The 16,267-nt window shown below is 45.2% G+C and overlaps 1 protein-coding gene across 1 annotated transcript; it reads right to left on the minus strand.

The window, feature by feature from the left end:
• Positions 1–264: 264 nt before the first annotated feature.
• LOC119106969 (uncharacterized) lies at positions 265–15,547 on the minus strand. The gene is made up of 4 exons (XM_037230314.1): positions 15,409–15,547; positions 12,271–12,426; positions 5,865–5,913; positions 265–470 (listed from the first exon to the last, which is right to left on the minus strand). Exons 1-4 carry the CDS (start codon positions 15,545–15,547, stop codon positions 326–328), a joined length of 489 nt encoding a protein of 162 aa, XP_037086209.1. The 3' UTR covers positions 265–325.
• Positions 15,548–16,267: the final 720 nt, after the last annotated feature.

Raw genomic sequence — 16,267 nt, forward strand, 5'->3', positions numbered from 1 at the left:
CAGAGAGACTATGACAGTCATTCTGACTTGAAAATGACAGAATGCCTGTGGCAGTCATTCGCCTTACAGGCAGTCAGACAACTTACAGTCTACGTAAAAAAACTATTTCAAGACTCAGGCAGCCTGGGTGACATTTTTGAAGGGCCATTGCGCCATTTTCTGGAGGGCAAAGATAAAAATATAGGCGAAGAACCAATGTAGTAATAACTAAGTGTTGCTCAAATAATCTTTTGATATCAAGATGCCGTTTTAGGCTTTACGTCATGCGTTGTGAAAGGAACGTCTCTAAAATCACAACTTATTTTGACCGTGAAAAAACTTATTTTCAGTTGGTCCACTTACCGAGCCAGTCGATTAGGTCGATCCTGTGTAGCTGGCGAAGAAGCTGCCAAACGTTAGTTTGCAGGTCTTTAACAGATGGCGGCACTGGTCTAGCACTCTCCAGAAGCTTTGTCTCAAGGCTGTCGAGTCTGAAAATGTCAGAATTCACGTCCTAACTGAAAATGAAACGTCATGCCAGACAGCCGACGACAACCCCATCTGTCACGCGAGATTTTTGTCTCACGTGACACAGTACATGAGATTTAGTTCTCACGTGACACAGCATATGAGATGCAGGTCTCACGTAACACAGCACATGACATCTGACCGCAGCACGGTCACACCACCTCGACGCTCACCCGCATCTGGTAGGAACTAGTCCCAAGGAACATTTTTGTTGGTCGTTCTAAAGATAAGTGTACATTATGAGAATATGATTTATATATATATGCATATATTACATGATATATATATATATATATATATATATATATATATATATATATATATATATATATATGTGTGTGTGTGTGTGTGTGTGTGTGTGTGTGTGTGTGTGTGTGTGTGTGTGTGTGTGTGTGTGTGTGTGTGTGTGTGTGTGTGTGTGTGTGTGTGTGTGTGTGTGTGTGTGTGTGTGTGTGTGTGTGTGTGTGTGTGTGTGTGTGCGTGTGTATATGAAAAGTATATATGACGCACGCATACGGCGCGGGCCTCTGTTCCGACAGAATCATTCAGGTTACAAGGAGAAGTTGTTCAGCAGATAACTTTGATGGCAGTTGAGTTTATTTGTGTGTGACTGCGCTTCCACAAAATCGATTTCCACTTGCAGCACACAGTATTTGTTCCGAAGCTCGCTTCAAGTAGTAGCGTGTGATTCTGAGGAGACTCTGATTCGGACTCACGTATGCCTAGCTGAATTCCGAAACCAATTTCGATGGAGTATTTCGCTCTCGTGAGAGTGGATAAACATATAGCCTGTATTATGGGAAGCTTGAGTCTGAGTATCACGAATGAAATGATTCATTGGAGTGCCGTCCTCGCCTGGTGTGTAAGTATGTACATAACGTTTCCGCCAGTAACCTGCAATAACACCCGACGACGGTTGGAGGGTTGGGTGGCCGAAACGTGGTGTATAAACCAACGCGCTGCTGGACCGAACAATTATTCCATCCATGATAATGCGCGTTATATGAAGCGCCTATGTCCAGGACAGTAGATGGCACTTACAGCAGCATACGATATATGTCTATATACCAAATGTAGAAAGCGTTCAGTATTCCCTTGCTGTTAAGCTGCTCATGTAAGCTGCTCATTGCGGCTCACATAAGCTGCTCACTGCGGCCCACATAAACTTACATTAGGAATGGCGATTGCTGCTAACATTGATTTGTATTGATCCATCGACGATTCCAGCGAGGAAAATTGGCTCAACCCAGGCTGTGTCATATTCGGGTCTGGCAGTGGCATGGATTTTATCGGGACACAACCAATGTTTGATTAATTTCGGAGTTAATTCCAATCTCATCCCTAGCAAAGCATAAGTCTGTATTTCAGCATTTCCGAGGGAGATATAGCGGATGCCCGAATGAATCGCAGCAGCGAGGTAGCCCTGGCTGCGCGTCCTGTTTATCAGGGTCACAAGAGGTTGCGGTGTTGAGATGATGAGATGAGATGAGATGAGATGAGATGATGGGAATACATACTGATGAGAATACAGTTGTTGAAAAAAATGCAACGTTATGTTAATATTTCCCCGTCATTGCAAATCATTGTGTCAACATCTTCAGACACCTGAGGCCATGCCTCGCAGAAACTAGCCGTTTTAGCTTTACGAGACATGTAACTGCTCCAGTCGGCCCCAAAGGTCGTAATTTCTCGCTTCAGCCGCAGAAGGGCACGCCAGGGAAGGGTGAAACAATACAGCACCATATATCTCGAATCCCCGATTGGTTGCGTCAGCTTTTCACCGCCCAGATGTTCTAAGATTACAATGCACTGATACACTTCCGTACTATAAAGTAAATCCGTGTGCAAAGTTCATCTGGCTGTTAGGAGATTGTGTTACAGCACATGAGCAGTCGGAGAGCAAATCAAGTCGTGTCATCTGCTCCTGTAAACATTGCTCTATGACACGAACCAAATCGTGTGGGTGATCATTGGTGTAAGTGATTGGGTGGGAGGACCACGTGCTCGCCCAGCCATTTTACTCCCAAAGGTGTGCTTCTCCACGAATTTACCCTACTTTAAAAAAGCCGTTCCATTTATGTAAAGGTTTTTAACTGAGACATTGATTTCCATGACTGTTCCTTGCAGTTCACAGCCATGCTTTTTTAAGACCAAAAACCCTCTCGTTTCTTGTTCGCTTGATGTTCCTCTCGCTTGATGTTCGCATTCTCAGGCAGTTTGTTACACGCCGCCCATTTGGAAGTTACCCAGATCTGCAAGATGTCAGAGATATCACCCAAATATCCTGCCCAATTGCTGTAGTGTGCTCATGGTCATGAAAAAGCATGGCCACTTGAACATTTAAATTTCACGGCAATGCAACGCAAAGAATCGCATTGACAGAAGGGTTTTGGCTAACAACCAATTTACTCAGCTAACTACATATCTCAATCGCTATTTTACGTTGTTTGGATTGTTCGGATTAGAGCCCTTGACGTCAGTAATGACCACTTCAGGGCTATAGGAGGAATGAGAGTGGATAACGTTGGGGCGGATCTGCACGCACGTGGAGGTCTAGCCACCGAGCATAAGCCCGCACAGGGAGCCTATGCAGGCCATGCGCTGGGCGCTCGAGCGGGGTCCCTTTCAAATGGAGCAGGCACAAGCCCACATAGCGGATGCATGTATCCTGCCTGGACAAACGGGTTGTTGCAAGGACTCGGGATGAAGAAAGAATAAGGAAAACGGGGCGAATGTCTCAATTGCCGTTAGCGTTTTGCCGTGAATAATATCGGTTTTTGGCAACTGCTAGATGCGACGGACATGACACCGATATTTCAACAACTTAAGAATAACGTCTTAAACGAAAACGCAAATTCCAGTAAGGAACTTGCCATCACGGTAAAATATTCAAGACAAAAGACAAAAGCATGCGCAACGAACGTCGGTAGATATAATTTACGCACATAAACCAACAACGCCACCTTGTGGCGCGTAGAAGTACCATAAATGAGGGACGCCATCCGCTACGGCGTTAAGTCTGACGCGGCAGCTTCGGAAGCGACCCTGGCGTCATGAAAATGTTCAGTGGCGTAATCGCGCGATAACGTATTAAAGCGCATACTTGTTGCTTGGTGACACTTTGTGATTTAGAGCAGTTTTGTACTTACGAACACATCAATATTTACAAGAGAGCTTTTTCCATGATATCGGATGCTCGCCTCAATACCTTTCAATGTGAAACAGGCTCTGCAATCTGACAAACGGTGATTTTTATTTCTAACGATCAAATAGCTCTTTATTCAAAGGGCAGCGATCGTTAGTGGTCATTTAGTAGTTATAGCCACTCATTAAGTAAGCATAGTAGTCAGTGGCCAGCGAATGATAACCAAAGAAGGTAAGTGTGGCATGTATGGGCATAAGATATGTAATAGGTATGTATGTATAAGGTACACACATCAGGTATGTGTGACATGTATTTTTTTGTAAAATTTTCTTAACAGCCCAGCCAACAATTTGGGGCCCGAAACCAACTTTGACGGGGAATCAACCTAGCGGGAGAAGGATCCTTAAAATAGAATAGAAATCGGCACTCCTGCATATGCATAAATGCATTTATATGTGTGCAACTTCCGTTATATGCAAAGACAAATGTACATTTAATCGGTTTCTTGCGCGTTCGCCCGATTGTTCGAATGAGATCCCCCCTTGCTTTGGGTAACTCATAGATCAGTTTACGTATAGTTCACCTATAGTCCACCTATATTAGTTTCTGCTAACCAACGTTTCAAGGCCATTCGTTCCCATCCTCACAGCAATGTGCAAAAGGCATTCAAACACACATACATCACATTTCCGACCATTCTGACACCATGACAAATTCAAGGCACCGAACCATCCTGCTATGAATGGGTGACTGAATAGTTCCAAAGTGATGCACGACCTAAGCTGTTCGTTTAAACCAGGCATTCTTTCTCTGGTGGGGATGGCTCCGAGAACTTGCAAACGGCGTTTGTTTTGACATTATGATTATGAGTTTTGCTCACATGCAGGTCTGGCGCCCCCTTCTTCAGGATCATTGTCACGCATCGTGATAAACATGCCGTGGTCATTCTAATGTAGGTCCAGCCGGGGAGCCAGCAGTCTCAGGATGAACATTTCCATTCGTTCACTGTATTGATGCGTTATAGTTGGTTTTTGGTTGTTTGGTTGGTTCAGTTGGTTTTAGTCGGTCTAAGGTGGGACATTTAAATTCGTTCACTGTATTGATGCGCTTTAGCTGGTTTTCGTCTCCGGTTAGGTTGTTTTTCATCACAAGGTGGCTAGTTGTCCTGCCTTTTAATAGATGGTAAGGTATTGCAGTGTCTTCATCGGCTGGTATGATATTTTACCTGGCGGCGTTCTGCCAACCCTTTTCGTCCACTTTACATGACAGGGACATTTGACTTCGATTAAAAGTTGATGGGCCGGTTTCTTGTCTAGTGGTCATCACTATCACAACATCTCTATCAAGACACATGACAACACATTTGCAGAAGGCAGCGTCAGACCAGCATATGCGCAAAATTCACAATAAAAATATCCCACGCTCTGACCCAACTGAAAACAGATTATAAAATGAAGTCCAAACGAATGCCGCTCATAAGTTCTCGAAGCCATCCTCATCAGAGAAAGAATGCCTGGTTTAAGCAAACAGCTTAGGTAATGCATCACTTTGGACCTGTTCAGTCACCCAATTACAGCAGGATGATTCGACGCCGTGATTTTGTCATGGTGTGGAAATGGTTAGGAAAGTGATGCACGCGTGTTAAGTGTGTTCTGCAATTTGACCTGATATTAGGATGCATAATCTGTTAACTGGTGGTTTTTCTTTGATTATATGTCGTAGAGCATGCGTCGTATTTCGTTATATTGGAATGCTTCCGTCCAACTGTTTTACATTTCTTTGAGAATGGGGAACAAATGTCCTTGAAACGTTAGCTAGCTGAAACTGATGTAAATGACTATAAGCGAACTGATTTATGTCTTACCGAAAACAACGAAGGATTTAATTCGAACGATCGAGTAACCACGCAAGAAGCTGATGTACATTTGCCTTTGCATATCACAAAACTTGCAGTGACGAAAGCAGACTTCCTAAGTGCACGAGTATATATTTATGTATATATATATATATATATATATATATATGCACACATTTTTGCGAAGAATGCATAGATGCAAATATCGTTAAGTCTTATAACAACTGGTATGGCTGGCAACTTGAACCGATATCATGTCAACAAACAACGACATAGGAGAACAATTCGGGTTTCAGAAGAAAAGCATGCCGAGAGAACATCACAATCCCATTTTGGCAAGTGACATATTACACTTGCCTTTCTTTAAGAAGCCGCAAATCCTCTTCCTTCGATAGAATGTTTCTCCCTGAAAGCAGAGAGATAGGTCAAGCATTACTACATCATCTTCGTGAATCTGAATAAGATTTACAAGCGCCATGTTTTCATCCGACGTGAGGTGCAAGGTTATATTGGGATGTTGCCAGTTTTACTTCTATGCATAGATCTATAACACCACTAGACGGGCAGCAACCATGTTAAGTACTGGTAGATGTGTGCGATCGAAAGATGAATAGCAGCTACAGAAGAGCAAAGGCTCGCAGGCAAACTAGCAAACTGAAGTAAACCGGGCGAGTTACGGGAAACCTAAACTGACGCTTCTCTTTCGTGAAATGCACGAGTTAAACAGCCGTGATCAACGCTCATAGAAAACATAGCAATAATTTGTCATTCATTCCGCGGATAAAAAAACAAAAGAATAGAGATAAAGATGCACCGATATTTCGCCAACATGCCTTTATCGAAATGAATAGCAGAAGTGAGTTCGAATTTACTTGTGCTATTCAGTTCGATAAAGGCATACCGCCAAAATATCAAGGCATATTTATTTCAGTTCTCCTGGTTTCTTTTCTACGAGGAATAAGGCTGTTGCGCAATAATAAATAAAGCTATGCGCAAAATGTTCCTCGTAAATGCACTTCACAACTTACGAAATCGACGCTTCATTTACTTGCGTCCGAGATGTTATCGTTAAGGCATACGCCGGACACTCATACGTGTGGCTTTAGTTAAATGTAAAGACAATGCCTTTCTGTGCTCCGAGCACGAACTGGGCATAGCCGTTTCCATCTAGTGGTATCATATATGTATGCTAGCATACACATATCATATTCACAACTTGATTCCAAGGCTGAATTTTGGAAACGTTAAAGGAATTTATTGTACAAAAATACTTCATTCAATCAGTGGAATTCAGACTGCGCCATCAGGTCAATAAACAGCTGTGACCTAAAATGGAATGATAGTTCAAGTAGGAGAGTGGCACTATCTGATAACTATGACAAAAACGTGTTACAACAATTCAAAAGCATTTAAACAAGTTTGTGAGGGCAACAAAGGCGGTTCTGCGGCAAGATCGATAAACATGCTACTTTAACCATTGTTCAATGTAGTTACGAGGAATATTACACATACTAAGACGGTACAACTGACCTCAACCTCGTTAGATAACTAAAGGAGAAAGGACAGGTGTATTGACTTTTGGGGCACAGGTACTTATCAAAACAGCTATGAACAGTAGTTGAAAACTGCTGAAGGCTGTATGACAGGGGTAAAAACGTCTGGTGGTCCTCCCAACAGCGTCGTTCCAAGGATGTTTTCCACATCTACATGGGGTTTTGAACTGCAATAGCCCTCTCAAACATGTGCAGACGACTTTGTTCAAACTACTTCAACGTTACCCAGGCATGCGGGACGCCATGGAAGCGTCACGCGAATAACGGCACGTCAATGGCCATGTTTAAGAAAAATATGATTTTGGATTCATAGCTGGCGTGCGGCAGCAATATTTGCGGCATTAACGAATGTCAGTTGGCTTTCAACGAACGTAAAACGTAGAGTGCGTGTTTGGAACACGAATGACGTTTTGTGCTATATAATGTTGGAGTTTGAGCAGTGCTACGCGTTATGGCGGAAATAGGACTGAGAATCAAATAACTGAAGAAAAGCGCCATAACCGGGGATGTGACCCAGGAAGCAGGAATATAAAATCACGAACAGCTATACAAGAATACCACGAGAGAGGTCAAAAACACCAGCTTGTAACAAAATTCGGGTTCAGGAAACACTATCAGCTGTTGACAAGCGAAGTACAAGTCCGCTCTCATGGTGGTTCTCAAACGACCAGTTTGGCAGCGAAACTGGTGTCATATACACGTCCATGACGTAGTCAAACGATGACGTATGGAAGAAAATGCTCACCAAATAGTGGTTTTGTGTTCCGTAGAGCAGTCTTATACACTTAAAATTCATCCTATCTGGTGCTTTTAGCAAAATCTTCCTATTTAGAACATTACCATCAACTCTCAGACAAATATGGCGGATGGACTATGCTACATAGACTTCACATATTACACTTAATTTCGTGACCCAAGATTATATGAGTGCAATACCCGTGAAACCCCTACACACATACATGGCATACAGTTTCCTGGGCATTTAGGCCACGAGATGGAAGATTTCACCAGACTATTATGGTTTTTTAATCCAAGCCATGCGTATGCAGTTTTTATTTTCCAGTGATATGTTTGGTTTTCCAAAGCAAGCTCTCATCTATGCAAGGCAGTGTCGGTCTTAACAAGCCTCGATTTCCAAGTGTCTATGCAAGGCAAAAGCCGTCGTCCGACAGAACGTTAGGCGGCAGGTGAAAATGCCTAAGCCCGGCGTCAGATTTCTGGTCCGTAGTGCTTAATACTGCAGGTCTTATTCTTCTGGCCAAAGGTGCGAACTTTGTACTGATGCAGTCAGTCTATAGGCATTTTTACTTGAAAAAGTTGAAGGAGTTGAGCGTTTGGCATATGCTAAGATGAGGAAATAATGCATATCTAGATAGTGTCATGGCAGCATCGTTGTACCGCCTCCTTCCTAACTGCCAGCTCTCAGAAAGAAGTGGCACCACAAGTAAATTCAACAGACGACGCAGTCGTACCACCAAGACCGGCGAACGCACCGCCACGAGGCATAGGTGGGGCAGACGCAGATGATAGCGACGGCGGTCAGTCGCGTCGAGCTTACCTGCCGAACCTGTCGTTAATCTCTCCAGATACCGTTTAAGACTTTCCAGAACCTCCGTGCACTGACTTTAAAGTTTTTACGTTAAATCAGCGATCTCCAATATGCCAGATTATGGACGAAATCCAAATATAGAGATAGGCCTGCTACCTGTCCCGGACGTTGTCGATTTAACTCAACGACAGGCATGCGTAGAAGTTGTAAAAAGGTAAACCAATCAAATGAAGCCTATAGGAAACTCCCTTTTATAGACGACGACCTGTGCAAACAAGCAAATGCCGCCGTACGCGTGGGCAGTATGCACGGCCTTAGGGTAGCGTGGATTGCTGGTCCTAGTGCTTTAGGCCCATGCTAGGGCGTTACCGCTAGAGAAGCCAATGTGTCCACCTTGGAGTAGGATTTGCTTAACATGTGTGAAAGGACCGCGGGACAGTTGCACGAGGAAGAGCGTAGCGTACAAGGTTCTTGCGACCTTTGTGCTGGGATATGTTATGTAGGAGAAACAAAATGGAATATTGATAATTGATATTGATTGACAAAATGGAATATATAATAATGTATCGGTTTAGTTAACACCACGAGAAGGCATGTTTACGGAGAGCGTATACACCACTAGGAGAATGCATGGTAGATTGACACGTAACGACGAAGCAAGCACAACAGATATCAAATACGAAATAAGAATTGAAAGGGAAATTTCGGCAACACCTGGAAACAATGGAAATCTTAAGAAAAACCGCCTTTAAACTGAAGATCTTAGAATCGCTGAACATTGGGAACGTCCATCCCAGGTAAACGTACACGCTTCATCGTGGGAGCTGACGTGAACAACATGTTCTTGGCTATGCACGTTCCCGAGGTCCAGGCAAAGTCTGTGGTGGCTGATGTGCGGTAGATAATGTTCTTCTATTATCATTGATGATATGTTCATTTCTAAATATCCTTTTGCGGCTTTAACGTTAGACGGTATGCGCGGTGATGGGAGCCTGGATGATTTTCCTTTTTGACCCCCCTTTTTGACTGTAGTGGCAGTATCTGCGCAGATCAAGGATATTTTCTGGTGTCATGAGTCTTAATTTGCAAGTGTTATATTTCGCTGAACCTTTCCGGCCTCTTGCGGCTCTTGACAATGAGCACAGCTCGAAATATCGAGTGCCATCAATATAATCGTTAGTTAGGTTTATAACGTCATTTAACCAGTATCTCCTGATATACTGAAATATTGAAGATCGTTAAATCAAAATAAGAGCTTTCAACACATAATGTCAGCCAAACAGGGGTCGGAGGATTTTCTTTTCTATATCAAGTTCGTGCGCTCATGTGGAACTCAGCCTGCCGAAATTGAAGGATGATGCACTATGCACCTTGAAAAAGTATGAAGTGGGGAAATTAAATGTCACTGGAATCGCATCAGCGGAAGTTCACCAGAGACCTCAGGAACAACGACGGTATAGACGTTAAACAGAGCGATAAGTGTAAGCACTTTGTAATCTTAGACAAGCCAACTCATGTGGACAAGACTCGGGCTACACATCGCGGCAGCGACAGCTATAAAAAGGCGAAGATGAACCCAGCCTCTCAGGTGGTAGCTAGAACAAAAAAAAACACTGAAGAGCACAGTTGGTAAAAAATTTTGGACAAAAGCATCAAAGAGCTGACACCTAAACACGTTAGGACATCTGTTTTCTGTGGGTGGCCTGAGGATCATAAGCCTGCAGTGCCCTTTAGATCCGTCACATTTGCGTGCGGTGGTCCTTAAGAAAAGCTTGGTGTCTTTTCCGGAAAATATTCTTCTAACTCTCGTCGCTTGTTCCCACTCATCTGTGGGACACCAGAGACTTTTTAAAGAAGTTTTGAATCATTCTCAGGCAGAAAGTTTACCAGAATGCTTCATTTTCTTTATTGTGGAAGTTGCCAATACATACTGCAACAGACCACTCAATTAGGCAATCGCTGCCGATAAAGCTAATGTAGACGACCATTTGCATCAGATTGATTCTTTTGGCCTGTCTTAAGTGAATGTCCGTGGCCTTTCAGAGCATTGTCTCCAGAGTAATGTGGTCTCGTTCGGAGATGTCCACCATCGACAAAAACTGGGCATTACTATGGGGGACCTATCCGCACCTCCTTTGGCGATTATAGTTTTGGACTGTGTTGAAACGAGGACCCTGACCGCCCACCCATTCAAACCAGCTTTCTTAGATGTGTTGGTAATTATGCTGGAAAATGGACACACAGATAGCGTGCCCTTAAAGCATATTTATGGTTGACGAATAACTAGCGTCCCAAACTGGCTTCTACGGCGGATCCCGTAGGAAAGGGAAAGGGTTTACCATATTCTGACACACTAGTGAAGTGTAGAAGGGAGGAACAATCCCACAACGGTTGAAAAGGACCTGCATAGCAAGCCCACGAAATATGGTATAATTTCGCACAATTAATCTGCGCATCTAGTCTCCACCAGCACAATGTAATTCGAAAAATGTTGCATGCGGTATTAAACAGCTCAAACAGCCCTACCTTAGTCCAAAGGTAGACAAAATGGTGAAGAAAATATGGTTTGCTGTTGGGCAACAGATACTCTCCCTGACTTTTAGGAAGATTTATGTAATAGGTCCAGACATGCTCGGTTGGATGACGGCTACTTAAAATTGCCTACACAGATGAACACTTTCATTGGATGATCAACTACATCGTTAAAAATGAAAACCGTACTTGCGCATAGCTTGAAAGGATGAGAGTAAGCTAAACAGGTATCTGGCGCATCCTTTCCGAAATGTTGGTGCCTGGGGGCAATAGATGTCATTTGGGCAAGCCAAGATGTCATGTGGTTTCAACAGACTCAGGCTGAAACCCAGGTAGGTATGGACCCTACACCCATTTTAATATTCAAGTCATATGCAGAACAGAGACCATCCAGAAAGGAGAGTAAGTCGGTCCATTCTTGTGAGAAGTCGGCAACCAGATCTCAGTGTGCAGAGGTCATCAAGGCCGATTATGCGACTGTGATTAATGTCTTAATGCGTAATGCGTGTTAACTCGAAATTGTTTGCATGTTTGCGTGTTTACCTTACTTCGTTTTTAGTCATGCGTGACACCAGCCTACCGGAATTCGGTACGATGACGCCTTTTTTCGAGATTTTTAGCCTTAAATGGATTTTCACTGATTCGTGATAATGGCTGGAAATTACTCCCTGCAGTATCCTTGAACGTTAGTGACCCGTGAAAATCGTGGCCCGCTGTCCAAAACAAATAAGAAAATCACGTGGGATCGGCGGCCAATTTTGAAGGCTTTGATAAAGGCTTGTAGCCGAAATACCAATGCATCTCCAATTTTTTCTCTTAGCTATTTAACGAGGAGCAACGCCATAAGTGCTGTCTTAAGAAATGCTGGATGCATACCTAAACTCCATAGGTGGACGAATAAAACAAACGCGTATTTCAAAAAGCTCCGTGACTCCCGTGGCGTCACAACGCGTCCCATAACGGCCTGCATCACCCCCATGCGCGCCTTTGTCTACATACTTTGCAGAAGAATTACCAACATCTTAAAGTGTTTCCTTCGGTCACCCTTTTGGAGGCACGAGTGACACCGAGAACAGCAGTGCTGCCGCCTGCTGGCTGACAGCCGCACACTGTCCATAGCGGTACCCACCGCAAACGTGCGAGGCGGCCTTTGTGAGTCGGTAGAGCGTGCCTTCGGAGCGTGCTGATGAGCCAGTCAGGAACTTTGGCGTCACCAGCTGTCCTTCGGACGTCACCAGTTTCAGAATGTCGCCCGGGCCGCACCCAGCTAAGGTGCGCAGGAGGTCTGCCAAAGAACACCAACATATTATTCACGGTCACATAATGGCCAATCAGTCACAAAACCCACAGCGGCGCTATCAGCGCAACGAGAAACAGGGCACTAAGCGTCGAAGAGACGCAAGAAGTTCCCACATTGTTACACCAGTGTCATTAAAAGTGAGCACTGTTTAAATGTGCCATAATTTTCTTTTGAGGCGATTTTCCGCGGCTTACTAAAGGGGAGGTAGCTATTAAGGGCTCAGCTGGCGGTCAGCCTCCGTGTCAGCCAGCCACCGGGTGCCTGCCCGTCCTCGCCCCCCCCCCCCCCGGGGGGGGGGGGGGTGGCGAGGTCGGAAGAACGGGTGGCAGTCCTCGCCACCCGTTCACAGGTCCCTGCTCAGTCCTGGCGTGGCGCCCGAAACCCGGGCTGTTGGCATGAGGGCGGCCTGGAACGGGGGCTTTTTCCAGGATACGGGCTTAGTTATTGAGTAAGACCTCGCTATGTGCCACTCGAATTCTCAGTACTCTAATGATGAAATTACCCGCATCGGTCGAAGAGCAGCTCATAAGCCCAAGTCAAGCGAAGATACGAGACGCACTGGGCGGTTGTGGGCCACCGGTCCCGCTTGTTGGCCTGTGCAGTATCTGGACAGTCCCGCGCACTGCGGACGCTCATGGCTACTGTGGTGGTGTCCAGTGGTCATGACAATCATTTTAGTGATTCAATACCCTAAAGTTACAGATGTACAATGATACATGTATCCGTGGGGTTATAGCGCCGTCTGCTTATGCAACAAGAGCATGAAATCGATCGTCCAGTTATTGGGATTCAAGGTGATACATATCGCAGGACATCGGTCATGATTTGTACCCCATGCACTCTCGACTGAATCCCTAATGCAGCAGTGCTGTAGCCGCTTTTCTGATTTTGAGGGGTTAACAATTCGCCGTGCGACTTCCGTCGTCCTTGCGCAGATATTTCAGCATTAATCCCGTGGGAGAAACCGCAATGTTTCGCTGGTCGGAGCTGCGCAGTGTCTGGTCAATTCGACACGAAAACACAGGGAAAAAAGAGGCATTAACTATCCGGTCCAAATCAACCTATGTCTTTCTATACTGCTCGGTTTCGACAGTCAACTGATGTCCTTAACATTCGGCCCAGGAGGTCCATGGACTTTCAAACAGCGTCTGGTCCGGGACGTTTATTAACTCCCGCACGCTGATGGTGGTGGTCGGCACCAATTTCAACCTGATGGGGTGTGCGGGGGTGGGGAGTCCTAGGTACGTACATATATCCCCCTTGGTACCCTGGAATTGGAAAGGATAAACGGAAGAAAGGTTATTCGATAGTCCACGCAAGTTAAGCAACAGGTCATGTCATTGCCTAAGGTTGGTATGAAGGTCATATCAGACCAAATAACGCTTCGGCCTGTTTAATCAGATTTTTCCCAAATAATGCTTCTTGAGCTTGCCTTGTCGTGCCCGTACCCACGTAATGCTATAAGGACTGCGTGTACTTGATTCAGATCGACAAGAGGGCGTTTCACACAGATGAACAGAAGCCATCGAGATCATTTGGGGTTTTCTTTAAACGAGAAGCGTGTTTTACAGCTAGTTGTATTCTTTTTTTACTGGCAGCAGCCTTGGATAGCGTCAGAACCAATTTCAGCAAAACCTCATTTTGAGTCCCTACTAAGGTTTGTCACCTCTGTCGTGCTTTCTGAGGTCAAGATACTTGTGCCATATCTGGAAAAATGGGGTGCTGATGGAAGGATTGCAAGGATAGAAATTAACACAGATATCCATAACTCAGACCTCCTGATCATATAGCAACAATGCCGTCATAATCCCAACATGACATGTTTGATTCATCGCTACCACTCGGAGAATTGTAACCGGCATTGCAGACTGAAAGGGCAAATGGGACCAATCAATGCTGGCAATAATTCGCAATATTTCCAAATGCAGGCCGAAGGTCAAGTAACTTTAGTGACCTATGATGGTCTCCGAGACTTACATGCGACTAAAGCTTGCTGTTGGAGTAAAAATTAATAACATCGACACAACACGGTAGTAGACGGTTGTTACCATCTACCAGAGACCACATGAAGCCCATATTACCATAATTGCCGGAATACCTCCAGATTACTTGTGTTCTGGTCCGACACACTCTAAGCAAAGCTGCTATACATGACTTACCTAAAAAGACTTGGACTTGACGACTTCATGTTCGTAAGATTGGTGTAATAGAAAACACGAAAAAAATCAAGAGGCAAGCGAAACCCATTCTTCAGCTGTTTCCCAAAAAGGCACGGTAGACCACCCACTGCCCCTCTACCGTTGGTGTGGAGGTTACCTTTCCACACGGTTTGGTCAAGGACGTATACTGGCCATCTATAGCGTTCAGTCCAGATTCACACCGGCGCTTTGCACATTTCGGCCCTGGATATCCGCCGATCTTCCTGACTACACGGCCCGGGACGTCAACCGATCCTTTTTAACGTCCGCCGTTCAGGATATCCGCCTAATATCCATACCGCCCGGAGCAGGACTTCGTTTGGCATTCATACTACCGTTCCGAAGGTCCTCTGACCATACAGACATTTGGGGATGTACGGGACTTCCACAGAGCACCTATGACATTTTGTCCCTTGGTGTCACTGACCATCTATGCCGTGCGATCCAGGGCGTTTGCGTTCTTCCAAAGCCTCCGTGCTCTCCGGTCTCGAAAGCCCGCTGACTTTGCACACCGACCAATCGGAAGTCATCTGCTTGCCCCTATGCCTTCTGTTTCGGGGGTCCTGGACGTCCGCATGGCATGGTGCATGATAGCATTTATGGTGAGAATGGCTTCAGATATTAGACCCAGTGCAACATTCACATGCCTAATAAACTATCCTATCCAGTATTCCACTCATTCCACACATCACCACGTTTAGAAAGTCCACTGACCTCGGGCACCGTCGGTGAGTCACTAGCCCTCGACGCCGTCCGGCCACGCACTGACCTTCTACGTCGTCCGTGTCGGCGTCGCCGGTCAGTAGCAACTCGTGTACGGCGCCGTCGAACTGCACGCGCAGTGTGCGCGCCGGTCGCAGGTCGGCGTCACCGCTCGCTCCGCGCCTCTGGCCGCTTTGCTCCGCCATGCGCCGACCGCGCGTCCAGCTGATTGCACAGAACACAACAGCGGTGGCGGCGGTGTAGCCGTTGCCTTGATGATTTTGGTGCTGGGACTTAAACATGCGCCCGGGGGCCGGTTGGATACCCTTCGCTCCGGTGGGGATCAATTTGACCCCTCCCCTGAGATCTGAGGAACCAAGAGAGCTAGAGACATCAAATTGACAGATTGTGTTGACCTGTACGTGAACTCACTCAGTCAAAGTTTGAGGTTCCTAGGTCATGACCTCCGGTTCACATAAGGTCACACATGGTCAAATTCCAGGTTGCTCTCCAAAGGGTCCCTATAACTTGACCTAGATAACTATTCTAAGGAAAAGGTATCATGCTCATCTAAGGTTAGTGACCTTGTTTGACCTTTTAAAGGTCATGATGACCAAAATCATACAAGACTGCTTTGAGTTTTGTATCTGGATAAGCTATAAATATGACCCTAGGCAGCATGTTCCTAGAAACAAAATCTTGACCTGAGTTATTCGACGTCAGTGACCTATTCTGGCCTTAAAATAGTCTATGGAAGGTGTATAAGGTGGCCCCTCTTATCAATTCACCCGAAATTAACACCAGGAACTATCCCATACAGTAAGCGCAAGGGGGACAAACATGCTGGTTTTCACCTTGATCTTACCTTCATACCTGACCTTAGGTCAATGCAATTTGTTCATTCAATTGTTGTGTTGTCCAAGAAA

The sequence above is a fragment of the Pollicipes pollicipes genome, unplaced genomic scaffold (genome assembly GCF_011947565.3).
Source record: "Pollicipes pollicipes isolate AB1234 unplaced genomic scaffold, Ppol_2.1 Scaffold_6511;HRSCAF=7721_pilon_pilon_pilon, whole genome shotgun sequence".
Classification (NCBI taxonomy): Eukaryota; Metazoa; Arthropoda; class Thecostraca; order Pollicipedomorpha; family Pollicipedidae; genus Pollicipes; species Pollicipes pollicipes.